This window comes from Atractosteus spatula, chromosome 8 (assembly GCF_055471065.1).
Source record: "Atractosteus spatula isolate fAtrSpa1 chromosome 8, fAtrSpa1.hap1, whole genome shotgun sequence".
Classification (NCBI taxonomy): Eukaryota; Metazoa; Chordata; class Actinopteri; order Semionotiformes; family Lepisosteidae; genus Atractosteus; species Atractosteus spatula.
In genome coordinates this window covers 43,612,843-43,639,361 of record NC_142713.1, presented here as the reverse complement: position 1 = coordinate 43,639,361, position 26,519 = coordinate 43,612,843, and the positions used below count along the sequence as shown (strand labels likewise).

General features: G+C 35.2%; 1 protein-coding gene across 1 annotated transcript in view; it reads left to right on the top strand.

Annotated features, from left to right (window-relative positions):
• The window catches only part of cadps2 (calcium dependent secretion activator 2), a 300,507-nt gene that overhangs the window by 253,743 nt on the left and 20,245 nt on the right, over positions 1 to 26,519 (top strand). Inside the window, exons 22-27 of the mRNA XM_088922931.1 lie at positions 12,739 to 12,894; positions 14,621 to 14,768; positions 15,367 to 15,381; positions 17,474 to 17,548; positions 18,146 to 18,229; positions 18,348 to 18,380. Coding sequence (XP_088779057.1) covers positions 12,739 to 12,894; positions 14,621 to 14,768; positions 15,367 to 15,381; positions 17,474 to 17,548; positions 18,146 to 18,229; positions 18,348 to 18,380 — 511 coding nt within the window. The remainder of the gene's footprint in view (positions 1 to 12,738; positions 12,895 to 14,620; positions 14,769 to 15,366; positions 15,382 to 17,473; positions 17,549 to 18,145; positions 18,230 to 18,347; positions 18,381 to 26,519) is intronic.

The following is a 26,519-nucleotide window of genomic DNA, read 5'->3' as shown; positions in this document are numbered from 1 at the left end:
TTACTTTGTACTTTTTCCTCCTGATGCTATATACAGTATAAACATCTGAAATCTGCATACAATAGGAAACACTATATGGCATTTCAAGATTTCAGTATCAACTAATCTACTTATTTGAACTGTAAGTCTAATGTTTTCAACAGAAAAATGAATTCTTCAAAACAATGAATAATTGTTTTTCTTGAAAAATTTGTGTATTCAGAAGCTAGTAAAAACCATAGTGTGAAACTTGAGAGCAAAAGATCTAAAACAGTTAGGATTTTAGGTGATATGAAGTTAAAACACTATTGAAAACTCCGTTCTCAGTGAAAACTAAAACTATTTTATGTAATTTTTGTAATTTTAATATTTGTGCCCTGTAGCTTAATGAAGTCCAAAATTTGAAAACAGTCAAGGAAGTCCAAGGGTGATATAGGGTCTTAAATAAGTATTCTGATCCTACCTATGGTATCCCATTTTGTGAAATGACAAAATCACAGATACACATTTTTAAAATGTGAATGGTCAAAGAATAAGAATTTTAAGAATAAAATAAATTACAGTACATACCAGCAGAAACTTAAAAGAAAACAAAATACATTTTTTGAATGTGTATTCAGGCATTTTGGTAGAAGCACTTCAGGCAGCAGTTACAACTGCAAGTCTTTTTGGTTAAGTTTCCAACACTTTGCATACAGGTTTAGTGCAATGTTTACCTTCTTGGCAGATTTGCTCAAGTTCCCTTAAAGTTGCTTAGAGATCACTTATGGATGTTCAGAGACTCACAATAGGATTCAAGTCAGGAGTTTGAGTTGACCAGCCAGGGCATTCACTTTCTTATTCTTAGGCCATTCTGGGTTGTTTTGGCCTGGTGTTTCAGATCATTGTCCTGTTGAAAACAAAATGTTTGTCGAAGTTTTGGGTCCAAAACTGGTTGTCCTCTAAGATTGTCAGTCATTTGCTCTATGTATGTTCCCATCAGTCCTCACAAACTTTGCAGTTCTTGCTGATGAGGGATGATGCTGACTAAGTGATGCACTATGTTGGGCTTTCATCACACGTAAATGCCTTGCGTTTAGAACACAATGTTCCACTTTTGTCCTGTTTGACCACAACACCCTTTGCTACATTTTGCAGGATCACACATATGCTTTGTTTTAAACCCAACATGGGCTTTCAGAAGGCATATTTTTAGTCATGGCTTCCTGCTTTTAACCCTTTAAAGTTTTTCAGGTTCTCAGTTTTTTACCTACTCACAGAGTTTATACTGCCATCTGTGATGTAGAATAGCTTGTGCATATTTTATGATTGGAAGGATATGTTTCAGACACTACTCGTGCCTTTGCGCCTGTGGAGTTGCAATATACTGTATAATGTCTTTAATTTCCCTCACATTGGCAGACCTCTTTAGTTCATCAGTCAACACAAGAAGTCTTGTCTCTGCTCTATTTCACTATTTCATTTGTTTATAATTAGCTCCTTCTCAGTTACCTATATATGGAATAGAGAACTATCACACAGATAAACTGAGTCCTGATTAAGAAGCAGAATGGGATATTAATCTAATCCATTTTAGCTTTTCATAGAATTTTCACAAAACCATACCAGCACCTCCAAAACGTCTGTCACAGAGATTAATCACCTGCCTAGTAATATTTCAGGAAAGAGCACTTTATATCAGTCATATATTTCCAAAAGTGCTCTGTGGTGCTCTGTGATCCTCCAACTGTTCCTTTTTAATGACAGCTTCCTAATTACTATTGACTTTTCAGCCATGATAACTTTTACAGACAAGTTTACAAGGTTGGATGGAGACTGAGATATCCATAGATTGCACTATTGAACAAAACCTACAACCTACAAAGTATACCTACAGTATGAAAGTATACCTACAATATGTTACATTTCACTAGTGCAAAAACTGCGAAATCGTGCTCGGATGCTTTTATTAACAATCATTTTAATTAACCTCTTTTCCCCCTTTGAGTGATTGCACTGAAAAGTGATCTTCCACTTTTATTATGAGTTAATTTTACTGTCTTTTAAAAATAAAAAGCTTTGTTAAAAAATAAGCACATGTTTTCATAGGCCACCATTCACAAGTGTAGGTTTGAGCAGTTGAATCATCCACCCCAAAGCCTGGATTTTGCCCCGAGTGAATATTATTTGTTCCAGCATATGAAATATGTGCTGCGTGGTACTTGATTTTAAGATACTGACTCATTAAAGGTCACCAATGATTTTTTGAAGGAGTAATCTTAAGATTTCTATCATCAGGAATCTGTTGTCAGAATTGACAAGACAGGACAGATGTGCTATGTGCATTTAGATGAAGGGTGATTTCACTGAGAAATTGAAGAAATGATTGCTCTTCTGCTCATGAGTTGCATTTTTTAATGACACTAATAAACAGGAATTTATTATCTTAAGCCCTACACAAAATAATTAAAGGAGAAAACCTCAGTTTAGGAGTATTTCAATATGGAATATAAAAATTAATAACAATATTATACAAAAAATCAATTTTGAAGAATGTCATTTAACTACCATTAATACAATGTATAGCCTCTTCTGGTACTGCAGACTCTTGGAACTACTGTATATACTCTTGATCTGTCTAGACCTGCTCCTTGAGGAATGGTCTACTACTTCTCTATCAAAGCCTGCGTTACTTCAGCCACCTTCATTTTAGCAGCTAAATATCAGCAATCTTGCATGACAAACCATAATTCCGATGCCTTCTTCTCACAGAAACTATATGGACAACTGAACACTATCAAGATATTTATGATGTGTATGGCCCTCTTGAAGTACTTTTTAATTATATTATTTAAGAAGTTTTAAAATTTTTAACAAGACAGACAAAAACTAAAAAACATACAAACATTAAAACAACCAATCAGAAATAGAGATGCAGCCATTCAAAACAAGCGGGCGATACCGCATTATTTTGCGGTGCGCTTTACGCAGTCTACCGCAAGTTACCGTAAATTCTCATATAGTACGGCAAGTAAAATAATAGTATCCGGAATTTCCGCAAGGTGGAGCTAATAAAGCTCAACCTCTCATGTATGAGCTGTCGCCATCAAAGTCTTTAACGAAGATATTACTAATAGTATTAATAATGAATGACCTTGGACAAGCTGTAAACTCAAAGTATTGCCCTGGTCCACATTCTTTTTTTCATTGACCAGCTTTGTAAAAGTAACACCACAGCATTTCGCAATCACGCATTTGTTTCCAATCATGCAAAGTACAGTAATTTTTGAGAATCTCCGATTCATCATGCCTTTCACATGCTCATAAAAGAGATTGATTTAGGAACATAAACATATTACTGTATGCAAACTGTACTGTATACAGTATGTATATGTATATTTAATGTCTTTACTGTACCCGTTTAAGTATTGAATATTTATATGGAATTTTACCACTGAAGGGAAATCTTAGTAGCTGAGCATAAAAAGAATAGGCGCATACTGTAACGCGTGTGAAGGCCATAAACGATATTAATTTTGGAACATAAACATACAGTATATGGCTGGTCTCGGTACTTTAAAGAAAACATACGCACCAGTATTCCATTTCTCCCTAAACATTTTAAGCATCGAAGTCTTTAACGTGATACCGGAGTCAACAAGCATACTTTTAGAATTTGATTAGAAGGGAATATAATATGGAATCGCGTATCTAAAGAAATTAATAACGATATAATTATATTCATGTACCGCAACACAAGAATTGTACACGCTGTATGATGTCTGTTGATAATGTTTTGTAGGGCTTTTTCAACACTCCTCATGTGACCTTGCTGGTGGTGCTGTGGGTTAGGTTCCTGACTCCCCCATCACACGTTGGGTGTTTGAATCCAGCTGGAGCCATGACTTTTTTTTTTTAAAAAACATTTCTTTGAAAAAATAAAACGTTTCCCTGGGTCAGAGATTAAATAAAACTTCACTCGCACCAGAAAAATTTATATTTCTAAATATCACAACATGATCGAATGTAAGTCATTTTAATAACAATGAATAGTCACCTATGCGTTACAATATTAACATTTATATTGATTTAAATTGCGTTTAAATCGCCTTTATTTAAAACCCATAAATAAAGCTGATACTGTTTAGACTTTTAATGATTTAAAACTGTATTACAGCAGCACAATGCACAATGCAACGTAAATCGCTATCTTTGTCTTCTGCATAATAATGTTCACCTCTCTGTCCAGCAAATTAACAATAGTAATAATAATGAACTTTATTGTATATGGCGCCTTTAAAGGTGGCTCCTCAAAGCGCTTTACAGGATAAAAACTATAACAACAATACTGTTAGGCTGGGCAAACGATTTTTTTTTTTAAAGAAATACAAAATGAGATATAATGATGTGTTCCGGCTTAGACATTAACGAAGAGCATAACATGGGGGCGGCGTAGCGGTCGGCTCTGGCTTTCCCATCTATACCGATGCACTGCAAGTACAACCCCCCTCTCTGCGGGAGTGCTGGCTGTGACGAATTAAACCGGTTTCACAGGTATTTTCAAAGTAGAAGGGGGCGAGATTTCCAGCGAAAGACACCTCCCCCCCTCCAAAACCCAGTAAGTACAGTACTTACTAGTTAAGAAAGCTAGGCTCCTCAATGAAATCGCTTTAACATGCTAATGCCTTGGTGTAACAGTCCGGGCGTGGCAAGCTTCTAATGTCTCCCGACTACGGCGAAAGGAACCCTTCTTTCATTGGAAGACAATGAACATATTCTACCCATACATGAGAATATAATGCTGGCGCGTGGGCGCGGTGGGTTGCTGTACCAGCTGTCAAAAAAAAGTTGTTTTTTTTTTAAAAGTCAATTGAGTGTCCATAATATTGCAGTAAGTGAAAAGACCACGGGCATTCTTCCTCCCCTACATTCTCAGAGTAGAATAGAATTTATTATTAGCACAATTTATTACAGTGCTAAATTTAATATTATTGATTACTAATGATTTATGTTAGCACCTAGCTTTCTTAACTAGTAAGTACTGTACTTACTGGGTTTTGGAGGTGGGGGGTGTCTTTTGCTGGAAATCTCGCCCCCTTCTACTTTGAAAATACCTGTGAAACCGGTTTAATTCCATATTAAATTCCGTATTAATTCCATATTTAATTCCTTCACTTCTGCATAAGCTTTCTGGAGGAACAGTGGATGGGATGCGGCTCTTTCTGGGAATACTGCAAATTCACAGGTGCCTGACTTGATGGAATTCACATTATCATATTCACATATCACCCCCCCCCCCCCCTCTCTCGCTTGTCCTCCCCCCTGTGTATTGTCTGTTTAGGGCAAGCGAGAGAGAGTGTGCTGTCCTTTGACAAAACAAGGCTCGCCAGATAATGTGAATCGAAACCTGTTTTTCTAGCTTTTAAAGTCGTGCGATGTGTAAGCAGGAACACATCATTATATCTTACATATGAAAAATACATAATATAGCTCCCAAAAAAACGCAAACGTGTTTTTAATAAAATGGTTTTATTCACTCATACTCTGACAATTTCAGGAAGACTAAGGAAGGACTAAGGAAATTGTCATCTGTTGTTGAAGCTCTGTGAGCTCGGTGACTTTGAGACCACTTGTTATCCCAAGTTGTTTGAATCGCCACAATTCAAATAGAGAAAAAAGAGCTGACTGACAAGATTTAAGATGTGGCTGTCAATGTTGGATTAAAAAAAACACGTTGCCCGACGTTAGTTGCATTGCTTGAAAAATAATTTTATTTCGAGAGACTGGATAAGTAATTCAAGTGTTTTTTTAACTTCCTGAAAAACAAGTAATAATTTAACAATATGTGTAAACGTTTTATGATATGTCGCTGTTGTGAATGTCTGTGGAGTGTATGTTATTTGCCTGTCCTGGCTGAGCTCTCTCACTCGCCCTCCCCCCCCCCCCTCAATTCAATTCAATTCAATTCAATTCAAGGTGCTTTATTAGCATGACAGATGGGTACAATCAGTGTTGGGTATTTACTTTGTAATCTGTGGTCCTTTTAACTGTTTTTACATCTACTGTATTGCTTTGAGATGCCACTTTTAAAGGTGATATATAAAATCAAGGCTTTAACTTGCTTTAACTCCGTAAGTCTGAGTTCTTGTGTCCGTCCTATCCGAACCTGAAAGTATTACAATATGTATCTTTATAGCAGGTGGTGTACAGCTTTTTAGTATAGATTACACTTTTCTAAAATGTATTTTAAAAATAAAAACGATTACAATCTAATCTTTCCACGTTTGATCCCAAGATCCCAAGAAAAAAAAATCTAAACGGGGAGAAAGCTATGCTGAAAGTTTATTAAGATACTTAGAAGACAAAGATATCAATTTATGTTGCATTTGTCTGATTGTGAATCAAAAAACACATATATTTAAACACGCGTTTGCGATTTAAATCAATATAAATGTATATATTGTAACGCATAGGTGACTATTCATTGTTATTAAAATGACTTTAATTTGATCATGTTGTGATATTTTGAAATATAAATTTGTTTGGTGCGAGTGAAGTTTTATTTAATCTCTGACCCAGGGAAACGTTTTATTTTTTCAAAGAAATGTTGTTAAAAAAAAGTAATGGCTCTAGCTGGATTCAAACATCCAGCGTGTGATGTGGGAGTCAGGAACCTAACCCACAGTGCCACCAGCAAGGTCACATGAGGAGTGTTGAAAAAGCCCTACAAAACATTATCAACAGACATCGTACAGCGTGTACAATTCTTGTGTTGTGGTACATGAATATAATTATATCGTTATTAATTTCTTTAGATACGCGATTCCATATTATATTCCCTTTTAATCAAATTCTAAAAGTATGCTTGTTGACTCCGGTATCACGTTAGTTAAAGACTTCGATGCTTAAAATGTTTAGGGAGAAATGGAATACTGGTGTGTATGTTTTCTTTAAAGTACCGAGACCAGCCATATACTGTATGTTTATGTTCCAAAATTAATATCGTTTATGGCCTTCACAAGCGTTACAGTATGCTCCTATTCTTTTTATGCTCAGCTACTAAGATTTCCCTTCAGTGGTAAAATTCCATGTAAATATTCAATACTAAAACGGGCACAGTAAAGACATTTAAATCTTTCTACGACTGACCAACGCACCACGAGTGCCCCTGTCGGTCAACCAATCACGTACCGCGGTATTTTGCGTCAACGCGGGTCACGATGCGCGAGGCTGTAGCCAATTACCTCCGGTACGTGTCTGTGCCACGCACTTTGAATGGCTGCATCTGTAAACAAATAGCACAGCCTTATGGCTTTTTAGAATTTTCTTGTTGAGATAAGAACATTCTTCCCAAACACTTTTGTGTACCTCTGGAATATTTCTACCAATAATTTATGTAACTTGGGACACAGACTGAAGAAGTGTGTGAGTATGCTTGTTACATAATGGGGAGAGTGAAGGATATTTTGTTCAGCTTGGCTTTGTAGTAATTGAGATGAAATAAGACCATGTATTGTGTGATGTGGTGCTGGCAGGTTGTTGCACAAGATCGTAGAACAGATCAACTGATGAGATTTTCATATGGGGGCATATTTTGATCAACAAAGTGTCTGACCTGTAAATAATAAAAAGTTCATTTGTGCAAGGCCAAATTTCTGTTTTAACTGACTAAACTGGAGTCCTTGCACTGGCTTCCTGTCAAATTCCGTGTTGACTTTAAAATCCTCATACTTATCTATAAGGCTCTGCATGGCTTGGCACCTCAATACCTGTCTGAACTATTATCGCCCTACTCCCCACCTCGCAACCTTCGCTCTTCAAATTCTGGTCTCCTTACTGTCCCCCAAGCCCATCTACATTGTATGGGTGACAGGGCCTTCTCCTGTTATGCCCTCAAGCTCTGGAACTCTCTGCCCAAGGATATCAGAGAGTCACCTTCTCTAAACTTATTAAAATCCAGACTCAAAACCTTCTTCTTTAGAAAAGCCTTTACTTAAGTGTTCCATTCTTCACCCCTCTGCTTTTCTTAGTACCACCATCCTCAGTCTCCTCTGTATATTGTAAGTGTTTTATCTTATGTATTCTTTTTATTTATTGTTGTTGACATTCTGTAAAGCGCTTTGAGAAGCCACCTTTAAAGGCGCTATATAAAATAAAGTTTATTATTATAAATAATGCTAATTGTTGACTTATATTGTATACAAATCTTTAATCGTAATCAGTTCTTTATCCTTCAATTCTATAAATGTTCAAATAAATGTTCATGTACACTTATTTAACCTGATTTAGTGTTCTCAGAGTGTTCCTTAGAGTAATACTTTTGCTTGCCATCTTATGCAGTGATACAATTTTACAAAAAAGAAGAGCACTGAGAGAGGTTTTAGTAGTTATTTGAGCTTCCATGCCTAACCATACAGGCATACTTCTATTCAGAATAAAATTTGCATTTGCAGCCCAATAATAGTGACAAATGATAGAAAGATCTAGCCCTTTGGCATTTTTTTGGGTTTTACAAATGAGCTTTAGAAGTATGAGGCATCTTATAGTTTCAGGTGAATATCATAATAATTTCAACTTACTTCTAAAACAAATGAAGATGTAAAACATGCAGGAAAATTCTGAAATTAATAGAAGAATCTAGGAACGGAAACCATCTTTATAGCATTTATGCGCCCACTCATAGGCAGTGGCAGAGCCTCCAACTGTCAACGTTTTGTATCAACTTTAAAAACTGTTATGAATTATTTAAGTTTAAATATTAACTTAGGGGTCTTAGGAATTGTGAAGTGATCTTGTACAACTCTGACTGGAAGCTTCTGCAAAGTGGTGGAATATACTTGCTGACTGAGGCGTGAATGTACCTTTTTTCAAAATCAAAATCAGAAAGACAGAGGAGCACATTGCCACCATAGTGGTCTGTGTTAGAAACTTTAATACCTTTAATACTAGGATGCTCTCTTATACTAATTGCCAGAGGCTCTAGGGAAATGTCAAACAGGGTGATAAAGGAGAAACTTGACTTGTGCCTCATGTGCAATGAAATATGATCCAAGTTTCCAAATTAGTAAAAATTGTGGTTTCTGCACAGGCATATAACATTTCAACCCACTTTAAAAATTAGTCTCCAAAACTGAAACATTTGAATACCGAACATCAAATGTTACAAAATGTTATTTCCATTTAACTTGATCGACATCTTTTATAGTATCTTATGATATGACAGCAGCCCTGGAGTTTTTATTATGATCAGCATTAAAATATGTGTGAAGCAGCTGTCACATATTAAAGAACAAAAACTCATCAGGGACAAATCCTGTCATATTAGGGTTGATAAGGGATAATACATATTTAGCTAATGTAGCAGACTATAGTTTTGCTACTTTTTTCAAATCAAAGTTCAACAAACTTCACGGACAAATTAAGCGGTGACTGCCTCCTCCATACCATTTTGAGTAAGAAATAGATATTTGTTTTTTCGTTTTGTACAGTGATTTTGGGAGTATGCTGTTCTTTGTTGAATTCTCTAATAAACAAAGTAACAAAGGAGCTATGGATTTACAATGGAATTGATAAACTTCCATCCTGAACCCATCCAGGCTGCAGGCTTTGCAATTGGGGAATGTTTTTATTGCTTCAGTTACTTATTTATTTCACTGTAAAATTAGAATTTAGAATTGTCTGCACACGTTCAAACCACCTTTTTATTTACCAGAAACCAACAGAAATTACCGAGATTGCTACTCTCTCAAATGTCACAGTCTCTTCTTCAGTCATATACTGTAGATCATTCCACAGCCACATGGATTTCCCAATCACATAGCCCTGTTCTCCCTCACACACTCATGTGCTGCTGACACCCACCCTTTGATCTTTCACTGGCTCGCTAGGGTCGGACTCCTCTGAGTCGATCAGGACTGATCACTCTCCACACATAGCATAGGGAAGCCAGCTGCACTCTACTGACATCACCCCCCTTATATCCACATGCATGTTCAGGCAGTATACGCTCTCCCACTGCCCTGTCACAGTCATGAAATGTCCCCATTCGAAGTGTTTTCGTTTCAACTTCAACAGAAGGTTTCTAATTTGTTCTCAAAAATGATATTCTATTCACATTTTAATTTTAGGATATTATTAAGGTTTTATATGCTTTCTATAGGCTGGAAGCTGTTTTTCAGAGGCAGATAACTATTAACATCATTCCTTTTTCATGGAGGGATTGTATGAAATAATGTTCTCTCATGACAATCTTAAAGGTTTCCCATTATGTGGAACCTGATATATCTGCCATGTCATATGTCTCTAGAAATTCTTTTTGCTTCATGGTTGCTTTTAAGTGTGGAAACATTTGGGCATCAACAACAAAACTAAACAAACCTTCAAACCCTCACTTATGCAATTTGCCGAAACAGAACTGCAAAAACTCAAAAGCCTCATGATATCAAGGAGACAGCTGAGCATGTGCAGAGCACGACTGACTAGCTAAAACACTATGTAATCCTTAAACAGCTGTCTGCCATGATTCTGCTAAAATAAGAAAAAAGTTAACTTATTTTTTACCAATTATTTTGTAACAAAAGGCTCTGACCATAGGTTATAGTAGCTCAAAAATGACAATTGTAATTTGTGCTGCTTAGATATTTTGAGCAGTTTTTGGCCTCAAGGGTAGCACCAGGTGGTTGCACATTTCAGTGGTGGATAAAGCATGTCCCCTCCTACATGTTTAGTGCTTGGGGATGAAAAATGCTCTACAATGGCAGTTAATTTATTTTACTGCCTTCCCTTGAGCTGTATTTTAAGATTTTTAGCAGTAATAATTCATCCTTTTGGTAGACTTTCATGTGTTTGAAAAATATAGTCTACACAACACCTTTTTTAGTGGTGCTACTTGCTGTTGATGGTACTACAGTATCTTGATGTTATATGTTTCACTTCAATGTGGTATTTTAATGTGCGCTCCTATTTTTCATCGTATTTTTCACCATATTTAATGTATTACATTATGAAAACATTATTCAGTAAAAGATGTTTTCAACCTTCATAGTACTGCATATTCCTTCTTTTGCCTAGTTTATGCAGAAGGACACAAAGCACGTGTAAAAGTATAATTTTTAAAAGTCATCCTTCAGACGTGGCAGGAAGTTTCTTTGCGTATATATATTCTCATTGTGAGGTTTTATAATCCATTTTAAATACTGTATGCATGATGCTGTAAGGCATATCATACTGTAACTTTTTAATATGTAATGAGATTTGTACATTTGTTCCAAGTTAAATAGCTCCAAAATATTTACATACTTAGAATTAAAGTTTCCGCACAGAAAGTCTGCAGAACGATGTCCATGTACTGTATAATGATGAGGAAATAAACAGTTTGGAGACTATTTATTAGTCTTTTAGGGTAAGGGCCCATGAGATTTCAGAGAAGTGTTATGTGATGTATCAAAGTGTTTGGAGGCTCCCTACCCCACTGGGATCACTGCTCTGAGAATACCAAGTGAAGACAAGGAAGAGACAGTGTTAGCCAAGTTACTTGAAAGGAAGCACAGGAGGGACCACAGAGCTGGGAAGGCTGAGTGAAGAACCTTCTTTTAATTAGCCGGAATGGGAGTTATTGTCACACTGACTTAATTGCATTGTAAATTGCCAAACTATTTATATGGTATACCATTTGTGAAGGGAACAGTCTTTTAAAGGCAAAAGGTACGCCTTTTCCCCTTTAGCTTTTTGTTGTACACTTTGTTGCTTGTGCATCTTTTTCTAACCTTTACAATTCCAACAAAACTAGGTGACCACTGTCTTGTGTGTATTTTTTTTCTAAAATGTGTTTGTAATAAGGACTTTTCATTTTTTTTCCTAGAAACCATGTATGGAATATTTCTGAGAAATGTATAACTTAAATATAAAGGATTTAGAAAATGTGGACACTGATTAAGAAGAGCCACAAATTAAACATATGCTAACCACTATCATTTCATATGTAACAGTTAAAAAGCTGAAATCTTTAAATACAAGAATATATTTTTTTCCTGATTTCACTAGTCGACTTATTTATATTGTGCAAGATTCAATTAAAGGTAACCTCACAGTACTTTTACAACAACAGTTTCAAAGTTGTCAAAAGTGTAAGTACAGTACTGTATACATCTGAATAAAAGTATTAGGACACCATGCTCTTGGAGGAATCCTCCGTCATATGTAATGTGGAACAGACCTGCCATCTGTTTTTCGATTATAGATATAATGTACAGTTTGGCATGTGTTGAAGAGGAGTAGGGACACAGTCACCTCTTAAACTCTGCACAGTTTGACGGTATTTTCACAAATGCAAAGGCATATGTTTAACATTATTAGAATGATTTTAAGTTAAAAACTACAATGTTGTTTTGAATGTATTTTTAACACTGTTGCAAATTAATTAAAATGTATATGTCTCATTAAGATCTTAGAAATGTTTTAATGTTATGTTTTATGTACTGTGATCCTCCAAATTATGGTTCTTTTCACAACTTCACAGCTGCACTCAGTAATGTCCTGTAAATATTGGTTTACAGGAAATAAGTAGAAATAGAGTCTCCAGTTAATCAAAACTATCATATTATGATTTTATATCACAGTATATATATATACACTATATATATAGTGTATATATATATACACTGTACATACAATGGTGATTGAAAAATATCAGCCTAACATAGAAAGAAATAGAAACAAATCTATGTCTTTATCTTAGATTAGTGATTCCAATACTGATATTAATTTGTCATTTATGTATAGTAATGGTTCAGCAACATCAGAAGATCTATTTTGGAAACTGGACGCATTGCAAATGTTTGTCTTTGACCTCCATTGGCCAGAGCCCGAGTTTGCCCAGCACTTGGAACAGCGACTCAAACTGATGGCCGGTGATATGGTCGAAGCCTGTGTTAAAAGGTCAGAAATTCTGTAAATAACGTTGTTACTTTGTAAATAATTAATAGCCTTTAATCAAATACTGTAATGTCTTTGGGTTATCTGCTGTTTCCTGGAAATTGTATTTTGGTGTCATCTCCAGATGCGCTGGTTCTCTCTCACTTACCACAAAAAAAAAAACAATTAAAAACAGTTTAATTGGTGTCACTAATTTGTAGGTGTCACAACACTTGCTAGGTTGTGACAACAAAGGTTTTCTGATAACTGATGGATATTCAGTTTTCATTAACAATAAATCCAAAACAACAATGTAGGTATTTGCTTTAGAAATAGTTTATAGCCAAGACATTAGTCTCGCAGCAATTCCATACCCCAGTTTAGCTCAAGTACTGTATACGACACATGATAGCACATCTAAACAAGTATATTTTTAAAGTGTCAATCAATTTTTTAAAATATTTTAAGATAACATTTTAATTTGTCTTATTGTGCTGTTGTTCACATATTTTTACAACATAAAGATGGTTCATTGATTTTTCCATTTTGTACATACTATATAGCAGTGGTTCTCAAACTATGGTATGCGTACCACAAGTTGCCAGGTGGTACCCAATATGATCCTGGAACTTTGTTGTGTGCAATGAAAAATCTGGACGGGTTTTCATATTTTCTATTTTAATACGTGACGAATACGCAGCCTACGTACTACGATACAACGCGTGCTAATACTTGAGAGGACACAAGAGCTACAATGTAATTCTACGCCATTCTATAGGAATGTGTGCTACGAACGTAAGTGACCGATTGTTTTTAAAAAAAGGTATCTCCAGCAAATAGGGAGGTAGGAGAATGTGCGTCATTTTGGAACACCGCCAATCTTGTAAGCACAGGAAAGCACAGAAATGCGTGCTACGAACGAAAGTGACCAATTGTATTTAAAAAAAGTTATCTCCAGCATATAGACTGGTTGGGTAAAAATATCCATGAAACATGACGGGGATATTTACATAAGTATGGTTTTGTAATGCAACATAACAATTCACCAGTGCAGAAGACCGGGGTGGCATGGGCCATCATTTACCAGTGATGGTCTGAGCATTTGAATCATCCACCCTACAGTTCAGACTCACTTTTATGTGATTCAACATCTTACGTCCGTGTGATGTAGAACCTAATATAAGGATAATTCATTGAATTCCGTCATTGGCAAGTGCTTAAAGCAGCAACCAGTCAGCAGAATACTCCTATGAGGGAATCACTAGTTGAGGGACAAATGTCTTAATGCATTGAGATGAATGGTTCTGTAGTTCCACTGAGAAATGAAGTCAAGAAAATGTATCTTTGTACATGTAAAGTATATATACATTTTGTTAGATTTTATTATGACACATTAATTGGCATATTTCACAAAAGAACAGATTTATTGTGAATTTATATAAGAAGTGCTATTTTGTTTGTTTAAAACTATTTTTGTTAAATACCATAGCAAATTTGTTTTCAATTTGAATTGTTTTATTATTCTCATCAGGTCTGTAAAACATTTTATATGGCTTCTCTAACCAGAAATAAAGTTAAAAAAAATCTTTATTGCTTTACAAACACTCACTGTTTCTTTTGGTTTCATCTCAGTTTGCTTTTGCTTTTCTGTTATTGCCATTTTTTAAGTTGCACTCGAGAGAATGGTAGAGATCTTTTTAATTAGTCCCAAAAGAAGATCCATTTAAAATGGCCTTTTTATTTTCTTCAGAACAAAAGCTGCTTTTGATGCCAGGATGCAGAAGGCCAGCAAATCAACTGATTACAGAGTGTCTCCTTCTGTTTGCACCATGTTTAATGTGCTAATGGATGCCAAGAAGCAGTGTTCCAAGCTCTGTGTACTAGATGCAGGGCAAGAGGTATGCATGTTGCTTTTTGTATGCTAAAATGTCGATATTTTAGTGAAACAACACACAGAAATCAAAAACAGTAATGTTTTGTTAGATTCAGGTGCACACATATTTATACATACAGTACACATCAGTTTCCCTTAGGGATCAATCAAGTCTTATCTATCTATCTATACATTATACCTGTACATACATTCCTTAAATGTAGAATCTTAATAATACTAGAAGAGAAAATGCATACACATGCAGTTGCACTTGTGTTATCTTAAATGTGTGCATTATTTTCTGTATGTTTTGTTGAAAAAGGAAATCAGCTGTCCTTTACAGTCTTATTTATCCATTTATGTTTAGAGGAATGGTGTTTTAATTGTTGTTTTTGACTTTTGTGTCAATCATCAAATAATGTTTGAGTTACATGGGGTGCTGTTATCACTTACCTCTGGTTTGGGCATTTTTATAAGTTGTTTTGAGTTCAGCTTTTTTATCATACAGTATCACGCTTATTTTATTTATTAGAGAATCATTGTGATTTTGTTCTCATTTCTGCTTTTTCTTCTGTCTTGTATTCTTATTTTCTTAACTCCTGTACATCATACTTTGAATCCAGATTGTTAAGCAATGGGTAAGTATCATATGTTTGGTGTGTCTTGTGTCTTCCAATACACTTGAACAATATAAAAGTTAAATTTGCATGATAGCTTCAACTGAGTAATGCAGGAAGAGAACAGATATTTATACACCCAGCCCTTGCTCCATTGCCCCACATTCTACTGTGGAATTAGGTACCTCATATACTGTACGTGCAGCTGGCTCCCCCTATTCTTTAGTCTTACTAACCATACCTAGAAGGTGAACATATGGCAGCTGAGTGTTCTATGTACAGATCAAAGTAAAACCTTGTTGCTGAGGGTGCGTACTGTATGCACTGTAGAATCAAAATGTCAAAATAAAACATAATACTTCTGATTATGACATAAACTACCACATACTGTATATTCTTTACATATGTTTCTGAATATATATTTGCTCTCGATATAATACACCTGGCCAGTGTTGAACCCTCCTGCCCATGATAGGTTAATGGGGTGGTTATAATGCTTGATGTTTATTAGTGTCGTTTATTTTAGGGAGGCCATCACTACATAATTCAAGTCATTTGATAAACAGCATATTACTAGCAAACAACAACAAAGCAACTGTGTATATTTCAAGGCCTCTTTTTTAATACGTGGCTTTATTGAAAGTATTTTTGAAATTTTCCAAATGCATTAGGTTTTTGGATCATCTGGAAAAGTAATTTCAAATAATTACATATTCATTGATAATAAAATTTGTTTTTTATTTGTATTAAAAAGTTTGAGGCAAATTTCATTTAGCCATAGAATATATTGTCATATTCCATTTAATACAATTTGTGGTGTTTTCAATTACTGTATGAGGGGGCTGAATAGCTTTTTATCAAATGTTCTTCGCCTCATCTTTTCAAGAGCTAAAAGGCTAAGAAGCAAATTTACAAATAACAGGATTAAATTCCCTAAGCTTATTTAGATAATGCTAATTTCTTACTGTGTGTTAAAGGTTCAATTGCTGAATTATAAAACTATAACAGAGGTAGCCTTTATGTTTTAATTATAGAAAGAATTTCTTAAAAGAAAGGATTATATCACAAACAAAATACTCCACAAAACAGAGATGTCTGCATTTATTTGTATGTTCTCCTTGAAGTGCGTGTAATATATATATATATAATAACAATTGTTTTAATAGGCCATAGGCTTTGTGTATTATAATCAATGTGTGATGTGGCCTCGAACTATGAATGCCAGGTTAGGCTTTTGAAAACGAAATTATCTAAAAGAGTCTATTGCTAGCTTGCTACCAGATGAACAGTGTGATAGAAAGAATTGTTCTTTTTTGTTTTCACATTTTCAGTATGGATTGTAAATTCTACTCTTCCTAGTAATACGTTAAAAGCAAACATTATAGTGTTAATTGAATTATAGAAAAAAAAGTCCTTAAGCTTTATTTTGAATGCCATTTATTAAAAAACAGCCATTTCTTGAGGTTAAATAAAAGGGTGAAGCGAATAAGGAGCTACTAGAGTGACCTCTAAGCACCTCTAATTTGTTACCAAGCATCTGTCTTTGTTGGTTGAAAATTTTAATTTAGATGTTCTTTAGAGATATTGTGAAGGGAAATCATCAAATTTTATGAACTTCTGCCTGCATTGCTATTAGTAAAGGCCTTCTTTCACGCAAATAAATAAAAGCACTTTTTTTCTCTTCAGCACAATTTAAATAACTTGTGAATAAGAGTTATCAGACATGAAATGCAGCATTAATTGAATCTTGAGCAAGTCTTTCGTCCTCCCAGCTGGACCTGTCCTTTAGAAAAACACAAGGCTGTCCTAATTGTAGGGAATACAAAAAATATCCTTCAAATTCCTTTGCCTAAATGAGAGTGGGAACTCAATTCACTCTTATAATAGACCTATTAGCTGCTTAACTCAACTGTGTACATGGGAAGATTTGCAGTGCTGAATGTAAAAAAAAACGCTTGGGGTGGGTAGATTGTGTTCAAGGTTTTAGGTCTGTGGTGTTCATAACGAGTCAGTAGTGTTTGATAGAAAGAGAAGATTTTGAAGCTTTTGCCAGTCTGTTCTCTATTACAAACATCTAAAATGTCACCCATCTTGTGCCTTTTATTTTTGTTAGCAGCAGTACCATTCCAAAATAGATGACCTGATTGAAGAGGCTTTCAAAGAAATGATTTCCTTGTTGGTTTCTAAGGTATGAGCAAGTGAATTTCCAATCTTAATGTGTTAAATGGTTGAAATAAGAAATGTTAATTCGTGGTCTTATTTATTTCAAGCCTAATTTATTTTTGTTTCGACATGTTTTAATGTTAATGTGCTGAACCAAGTGCCACAGCCGTTTTCCTATCAGACATCCCAGCTCAGCCTCTCTCTAATGAGCCCAGGACTCAGCAGGGGGGATTTCAGATCTATGAAAAGATAAATGATTTCATCACCAGTGTAAATCACACTTTACTATAACATTTATTGCAGGTCAGGTTATTTAATAGAGCTGTAACTAAGATATGTGAAACCAGAACCCATAGCTGTACCTGTGGATAGCCAACAACAGCGTGAGAGTAAATTGCACTCACTGAGAAGATTCAGATGTTAGGATATTTTCTCAAAATAAAACAACTACATTTTTATTGCAACATTCTCTTTAAAATAAGTAATATCTTTTTCAACAACTCTTTGATAGTATTTAGAAACTACCAACCAAAACATGCACATAGGCTTTCAATACCAATTTAATACAGTGTTTCCCTCGTTCTGTCAAACAAAACTGAATCAAAATTCTTTTCCTTTGTAGTTTGCTGCTGTTTTAGATGGCGTACTATCCAAACTCTCAAGATACGATGAAGGAACACTATTTTCCTCGTTTCTGTCTTTTACAGTAAGTACCAAAGTAACAGACTTACAATGATTATCTTAAATATATTTAATTTCCTTTTCAATTTGTGATAATTATGTAGTAAAAAATGTCAGCATTTATCTATCTTTTTGTTTTTAAGGTAAAAGCAGCTGCAAAATATGTTGATGTTCCTGTAAGTATGGACTTTTTTAAATTAAAAACCAAAACCCTTTTTGTTTTTGTAATGACAAATTTCTCAAAAAAAATACAGAAACTCTAATCCCCACCACCCCACCTTCCTAGAACTAGTGAAATTGTTTTGTTTTTCCCTAATATGTTTTTTTTTTTACTTTTGCATCCTTTGGTTTCAATAGCAGTCATCTGCTTTAATACCAACTTCATGGCCTACAAAATGCAGTTAATAGTTACAGTACTCCTATTCCATACTCAGTATATGTGCCACACCTTCTACATTTCACAGATTTTAGTTTAATAACTCATTGAACATGACATAAACCTAAATAAATATAAATTTACATTTTAAAATTGTTTTGTTGATTGTTTGAGCAGCAGTATTGTAATAACTAAAGATAAAAAACCTGTCCTGCTCAAGTGATGAAGATCACTTGATTATTATTGGCATGATTGAAAGCAGCCTATCTGTAAAAGAAGTTGCCCAGAGAATTATCTGTTTCTGAATCAACATATCAACATCTATTCCAGAGAAAGAAAGCCCAACACAAATGTGTCTGATCTACGTATCATTTTTAGGCCGATCTATTATTTTCTTACTGCAGTGGCTACAGCATGAGAACTTTAAGGACAAAATAACCATCATGAGCATGACTGTTACTGTAGCTATCCACCTGCATAAAAATGATCTGCTCAGTCAGAGTCATATTGCAGGTTAACTTTGCCAATTGAGTAATGAATGTATATAAAAATGTAATAGGGCCAAGAATCTCATCATGCCATTTTCTTATAAAAGCTTAGGTATCGCCTTCAACAATATAACTGAGTAGTTTATTCCATATTCACACATTTCTTTGTTTTCACAAAGTCCTTGTCTTTTGTGGGTCAATTGGAGTGTTGGAGTGGATTCATAAATTCATGCCATTTAGCCCTAATGAAGTCAATATGTATGGAGATGTCTTGGTGAGAGTGAGGTGCTGTTAGGGTTTTAATTTACTGTAAAAATCAGGAATTGCAACAGTAAATTGCAGGAGTACTTGATGACTTTTAGGAATCAAACATAATAATTTACAGACTGACACATGGATTCTAAATATACAATATATTATGTATTGATATAACAGCAAAAACGTGCATAACAAACAGAATACATTTGTGAAATGATCTGCTGTAATACAAAAACTGATAATTCATGCAGGGATTACAAAAGAGTTAATAACTTCAGATTTAGTTTAAAATACATAGACTATAACATATGTTATGGTCTACACCGTAGGTTTTATTAGTTTCACATGATATATATATAAATATGCGTTTACTATTGATTATATATACACTCAGATATATATGAATATACGTTTACTATTGAGAACTAAACGTTAGCATGTGTTCAGAATAGCTCATTTATCAAGAATTGTAACGTGAGTCTAAACTTCCCACTGAGAAGATGGAACTTGGCACAGTTGGTCCATGGTCATACTTGGCAGCTGCTTGTTCTGTGCAGGAAGTGTCCCGGCTGCAGAAAGAGAGGAAAAGGGCTTTGTCTAGCATTGCTGGGGGCAGCCCTGCCAGAAGTTAGTGTCTTGTTGAACTTCAGTCTTTAAAAACAAAAATAGTCTGGGCACAGCTGTCTTATTGTGCCCTGTTGCAAGGTAAACAGGTGGGAGAACTCTGTTTATCCCAGCTATAGCTTGGTACTGAATATCCTTGGATATCCAGGATGTCAACAAAAAGAGTCCAGCTGTTATTTCACTGATCAGCTGAAAATAACAGTGGGTTTTCAAACACAAAATTCTTTTATGTTGGGCAGAATTCTTTACTTTGTTGAGTCTCTTGGCCTAGTGTCTTGGAGAAAGTTTTTCTTTTCAGTCACATACTGTAGTTGGAAAAATCAGATTCCCAGTTTAGTAGGAAAGAGAAGAGCAGCCTGAAAGTTAACCAACAAAAATGTGTTGGATGCTAGGTGATTGGTTGAGATACTATCAGGTATCGTTCTGGTACTCACCCTCATTGGTGGGTGCACCCCTTTAGTTGATGAATAGTACCTTTAGATCGCCGGCCTTGGAAAGAAACAGAATACAGACTTGATGGAGGCCACCTGTGCTAAATATCATCAGATGGTTCAGTATTGGATACAGCATTATGATGTCAATTTTCAGAGGGGCCTCTCAAATACATTCCTTTGCATTTACACAAAGACCCAATCTGCTTGGTCAAGGCTTTGCAAAGATTATTATAAATCTTTGATAAACGTAAAATTTTAAGTGTATATACCTTTCTGCTACAAGAGCTACAATTTACTGACTGTTACAGTGCTCAAGCCAGCTGATGGGCAGTGGATATGTAATGATGTGGAGAAGAATCTCCTTTTAAAAGCAAATTCCTGTGGTGCTGGCATGAGGTTTATGTTATTGCCCAGTGACATTTAAAGTAGAATTTTTGTTGCTTTCATTTCTGAGATACAGGGCATTCTTTTATTGGGAGAATAACGTCACTCAGCCCTGCTACAGCAGTGCAGGTGAATCAAACCAGTCTCGTTCATTTGTGCTACATTTGTGCCAGCTTGTGCCACTTACAGTACAAGTGCTACCCTGCACTGCTTTAATTTATGTCGTATAAGACATTCTTTTTTTAAGTAGTGATGTTACTCAGCCTCTCTTGAGTGGTTCAGGAGAATCAAACCTCTAGCTTTTGTGCTACGTTTGTGCTGGTTTGTGCTTTTCAAACTACGGGTTGTGCTTATGATTCCTTTATATTAGGAATTATTTTATTTTTTTTTGGGGGGGGGTGACATCACTGAACCTGTGTATTTGCCTCCCTTCAAACAGTACAAACATGGACGCTAATTCACCTAATTTATTACTTTGTGCTGTTGTAACCAGTGTTTGTGCTTCTTTGGTTTCTGAGATACTAGAGATACTAGGCAGGCCTTTGTTTACAGTTCATGAGTTAGCACTACTATATTTACAATGACTTTACCTTTATATAATCTTTCAGCTGGGGTGAAACAATTGTGTAGCACTTTGTAACGTTCACCGTTTTTCTTTCTGTGGAATATTTGATACCTTGAAATCTCAAACATTTTAGGATGTGTAGTACTATTATTTGTCTTCATTGTTGTTTTATATAATGTGTGCCACAATTAGTGAGCAACACCATGTTGCAAGATGAACATTACATATATTAGGACAGAAATGTAACAGCTTGGTGCATCCTCATTCCACACAATATGACTTCACGATTGAATGATCAACAAACTCTTAACAGGGTAGGAACCAAATGGCACTGACATTTGTGCAGTGAGGCCAGGCATTGCCTGATACAAGTACAAATTATGGAAGTACTACAGGATGCACATGCATAATAAGTATACACATATAGTGTATAAAACGACTGTTATAAATCCTGTGTTCCTGTGTTACAAATCCTGTGTTCCCACAAGCACCTGATTTATTCAGAAAGTCTCAAAAAACATTATAATCCAACAAAAATGTGGAAGTCATTCTTTCCAAAATTAACTCCAACTGTACAGTGTCTTGTGTCTTGTGCATTTAATAATTATTTTAAAGGTTTAATATCTTTATTTCCCTAACACCACTTGCCACAGAAATGTAAATATGACCTTGACTGGTATTTTGTTATTAATTTGTTTAATGTATTTTTATGTTTCCATATCAAAATTGTTCCTGTACATACCTATATTTGTGTGACAATAAGTCAACTTGTGAACTATGCACCCAATATGCTTCACATGCAGGGAAGAAAAACATTTTTCAGTGGTTCCACTTGCACATCCTTGTAATTGTGCCACAATTTCACATTATTATCAAACATTATAGATGACATCATGAATAAAATGATTTTTTGTGTGGACATTACTGACATCACAGAAGTTTCAACCACAGTGAGGTTCCTTCTATTTTGGTGTTGGTGATCATTGGTCGTGGTATATTCCCAATCAGTTTCATTCTTCAACATAACCACAGGCACCCACACGGCAAGGACTGCAGGCTGTGCATTGAAAAACTTAGTGCTGAAATGTTATTCCATCCAACTTTCAGTCTTATCTCACACTATTGACTTTCATTTGTTAGTCCCAATGAAGGGAGCTTTCCATTGCTGGAGCAACATTGATGACAATGAGGGTCAAGTGGACCTGCTGGAGTGACTCAGTAAAGAGTCATTTCATCAACATAATTCTGTCACAAGGGCATCTTTGTGAAGCTGTGGTAAAACCCTGTGGATATGAAAGGGGAATGTGGTGAAAAAATCAAACCATATTCCCCACATGGCAAGGGAGTTTGGTGGAAATATATATGCATATACTGTACATTGCCATCCAGTTTTATTAATAGCCCTGTTGAACTATGAACACAAAACTATCATATAACAGAAAGCTGTACTGTTGGATAATGTGTAAAATAATTTAAAAAAAAACATTTGCTTCAATTGCTTTATTCACATGAAAACCAAAAGTACATGCTATTTTTTTTCTAAAAAAACCTAAACCAATACCAATTACATCTAACAAAAGCAAACTTAAATTGCCATTTTGTTTTAAAGGAATTTGGTTAACCTTGTATCCTTTTTCTTAATTCATAACATAATCTTTTATTTCATTTTAACATTCCTATGCGAATATAACAAATAATGACTTAAATAGCATCTCTTACGTGTAGTTTCTTTGCCAGTCAGAGAAAGAGACCTTCACCTACTTGTGATCACATTTCAGACAAAGTGGGGAAGCTAATGGCTTCCGTTGCTTCATGCAGTGATTGAAAAAAAGTGCTTTTAATCCAGAATAGGTCAATAAACTGTTAATATTACTAGATTGACCGCTGCCTTTTTCTACATGTACATGAAAAATTGTTCATATTAATGCTTAAAATCTTTGTGTAACATTTTTAGATATGAAAATCACTCAGCAAATGATATTGGTTTTATAAGGCTGGTTAGAGAGTACCATTTTATATAGGTCTCTGATTGATTTGACAGTGTTGACATCAGGGCTGTGGCTATGTACAGTATGAATCACCATATGAATTTTCATAAACAGCTTTCAACTTTTAACTGCATGAGTTACATAATGTAAAAAGGTTCAAAGGCTTCAAGGTACTAGGTAAATAGGCTGAACCGATTAGGCTTACTCCAGATGTAACTTTTGTGACATCATATTCAAATGCAAAAGTATTAATATGCCCTTTTGCAGCCACACCCATCCAATGGAATCACACCAGTTCTGATGTATTAAATACTACTATGGCTAATCCTTAATGTTTTCATTCTTAGTTGCTGGTTCATTATATCCATTAACACTTTTGTCACGGAAGTCCAAAGGGACAAACCGTGGAGAGCAGGAGAGTGGAAAAAGACCCATATGCGTAGCGGCGAGACGGGAAAAAGGCCCGGGCTCGTTAGTGCAAAGAGTTCAGGAGTGCCGTATAGAAACCTATGCCCTCAGGTAGCGGACGTGGGGCGACCTGGTGCTAGGTGGGTCTCAGGACATCCGAATGTCAATGCTGACCGAGGGCAGAGTGCAAGACCCGGAAATATATAGCCCAAGGGAAAGAGAGGGACCGGAAAGACAGCAGGCAGGAAACTAGGGACAGGACAGGGTAGGAGCGCCCTCAGGCTGCAGAGGGCGTGACAACTTTAGGAAAGTCTTGGAAATGGTTAGTTTTGTCTGCCTCACAACCTTTGAAAGTTATAAAAATCATTTTTTTTTCTTTAAAACAAAAGAAAACAAATGGATTCACAAGATTTTGGAAATGCATACTTTTTTAGAATACTGAGATTCAGTATCACGTTTACGACATTTCAGAATAACAGCAGATTTTTAACCCCATCATTTTATAGTCTTTTCTTTAATCTAAAGGTATAGTTGTATCAGCCTTCAGATTTACTGTGGATCATTTCCAAGTTTCTGTGAACCACATGCTTGGTGATTTTTAAAGGCTGAGCTCTCTCGTTCTATTTCTTAAATTACTTTATATCAATAGCTCAGTTTAATATTAGTCAGGTTGTATGAAATGCAATTTATTTTTATTTCAAAAGCCTTCTGGGTGGTTTTCAAAACCTCTAAAAGAAGAACTTCAAATTTCATTTATTGGTTACATCATCAATAAGGATGAGTGAGCCAGTTCCAAAGGCAGCCAGATAGTACAAAGGTAAGCCAGAGGAGTTTTAGAACAAAGTTTCTGGAACAAATGAGATGAAGATAAAGCTTTTTTAATGTGAAGGTTAAAGCATGTTGAAACAAGGGCACAGCTGATGTTCCAAGAATCTCATCTGTGAAGCATGGTAGAGGTACCGTCACAAATGGACCCCCCTGAAAATGGATCACACATCTTTATTGATGACATAATTAATGAAGACAACAGCAGAATAAAGTTGATAATGTTCTGCTAAAGTTGAAGAAAATTCTCCCACACTTCACCATGCACCATGTCAATGACTCAAAACACAGGGTCAATACTTCCAAGGAATTTATCAAAAGAATAAAGTGAAAATCTTTAACTCTTCAAGTTAATCTCCATATTAAATCCAATTGACAATTTATTGTACACATTGAGGAGATAAGCCAATTTTACTTTAAGTGAATTTGTCCCAATACTTATGATTACTTGAAATCACTGTTGAACACAAAGTATTTCTTTTATTATATGATCAAATGTAATTATTGAATTCCCCAAAAATCAACATATATAATTTACATGTAATTTGCTCTATGACAAATACAAATTGCTTAATTGTATAGTGAAATGTTTTGACTTTGCTGTCATAATACGTTTTCAGGGTGCTGTATACAGGGAGAGAATGGTAATATACAGCTAAATATTTCATTTGTTAGACTCAAGATTGCTTCCTTTTATTGAAAGAAAAGAAAGAAACGTTTTACTTTGGGGTGTTTTTGAGTCAGTGAATAGGTAAAAGACGTAATAACAATGTCCTCATTTGCTGTGCACAGATTTGTGACCCTGTCACGAAAGGCTAAGCTTCTTATTCCATTGTCAAAGCTACTGCTGAGAAAACAACCCAGGAAACAGACCCACCTACCAGTTAGCAGACAGACAAGCTAGAGCTGCACCTGTGGGATTGGGTGTAACAGCAGGAAGCGATAGTTGCAGTAATATATAATTACCAAGGATTTTTTTCCCCTTTTCCTTTCTCACAAGACGCTTATCTGTTCAGGTTAACTAGTAATTAACCTCAAGTTAATTGTTTGAGTTGTACACCATTATTCTTCTTAACGATTTCTTCATCCACTGATGTCAGCTTTGGAACCTATTTTTGACACCTTTTGGTTTTCAAACACTTCCTTCATTTCTGCTTGTTGGAATTTAGACTTTGCACAACAACACTTCAGATTACATGTGCTGAAGTCAGTCTGCTCAGTGTCCAGTACTGAAGTTCCATGTGGGAAGAACGTATTATTAGATTTACATTTATATATTATTTACATATTTATCAGATGTACAGATATATCTAATCATATATTTTAGATAGTTTTTCATTATTTTAAACATATGTCATACCATATACAATACATTTATATATTTTTTAAAGTTTTTATAGTTATCAAGTCTAAGTGAATAACAAGATGGTTGTAGTTGTCTCTCTACAAAGGGATCTGGTTTAAGAACTCAAAAGCTTTTTTGAGTAATCTATGGGTTTTTATAGGCTTAACATTTTCTATTGTATAAATATACTTTTTTTTCTATCATCCAGGTGCTCTTTGCTGAAATTGAGACAGGTGGCAAGAATCTTTTAGACAGCAGTGGTTTCTTGCTGGCTATCCTCCAATTAAAACAGTTCAGTCTTTTCCTGACTTGTTAAGCATGAATACTGACAATAAATGTAAAGATGTTACTTTGTGGTACTTTATGATTTCCTGGATTATTTTCCAGGTTGCTTTCGGAAAGATCTTGTCAGGATGAGAGGTCCTGGGTAGAGTCACTGAGGTCATGAATATTTTCCATTTAGAGAATATAATTTAGAAATGTTTTTTAACACTCCCAAGACATTAGAATCTGATACTCTTTTTCATGTCCTGTATGGTGAAGACCAAATGCACAAAGTTTCTGTTCATTATACAGGACAGGGTTGCCCATATTGAATGCTTGATTTCTTAATTACTCAA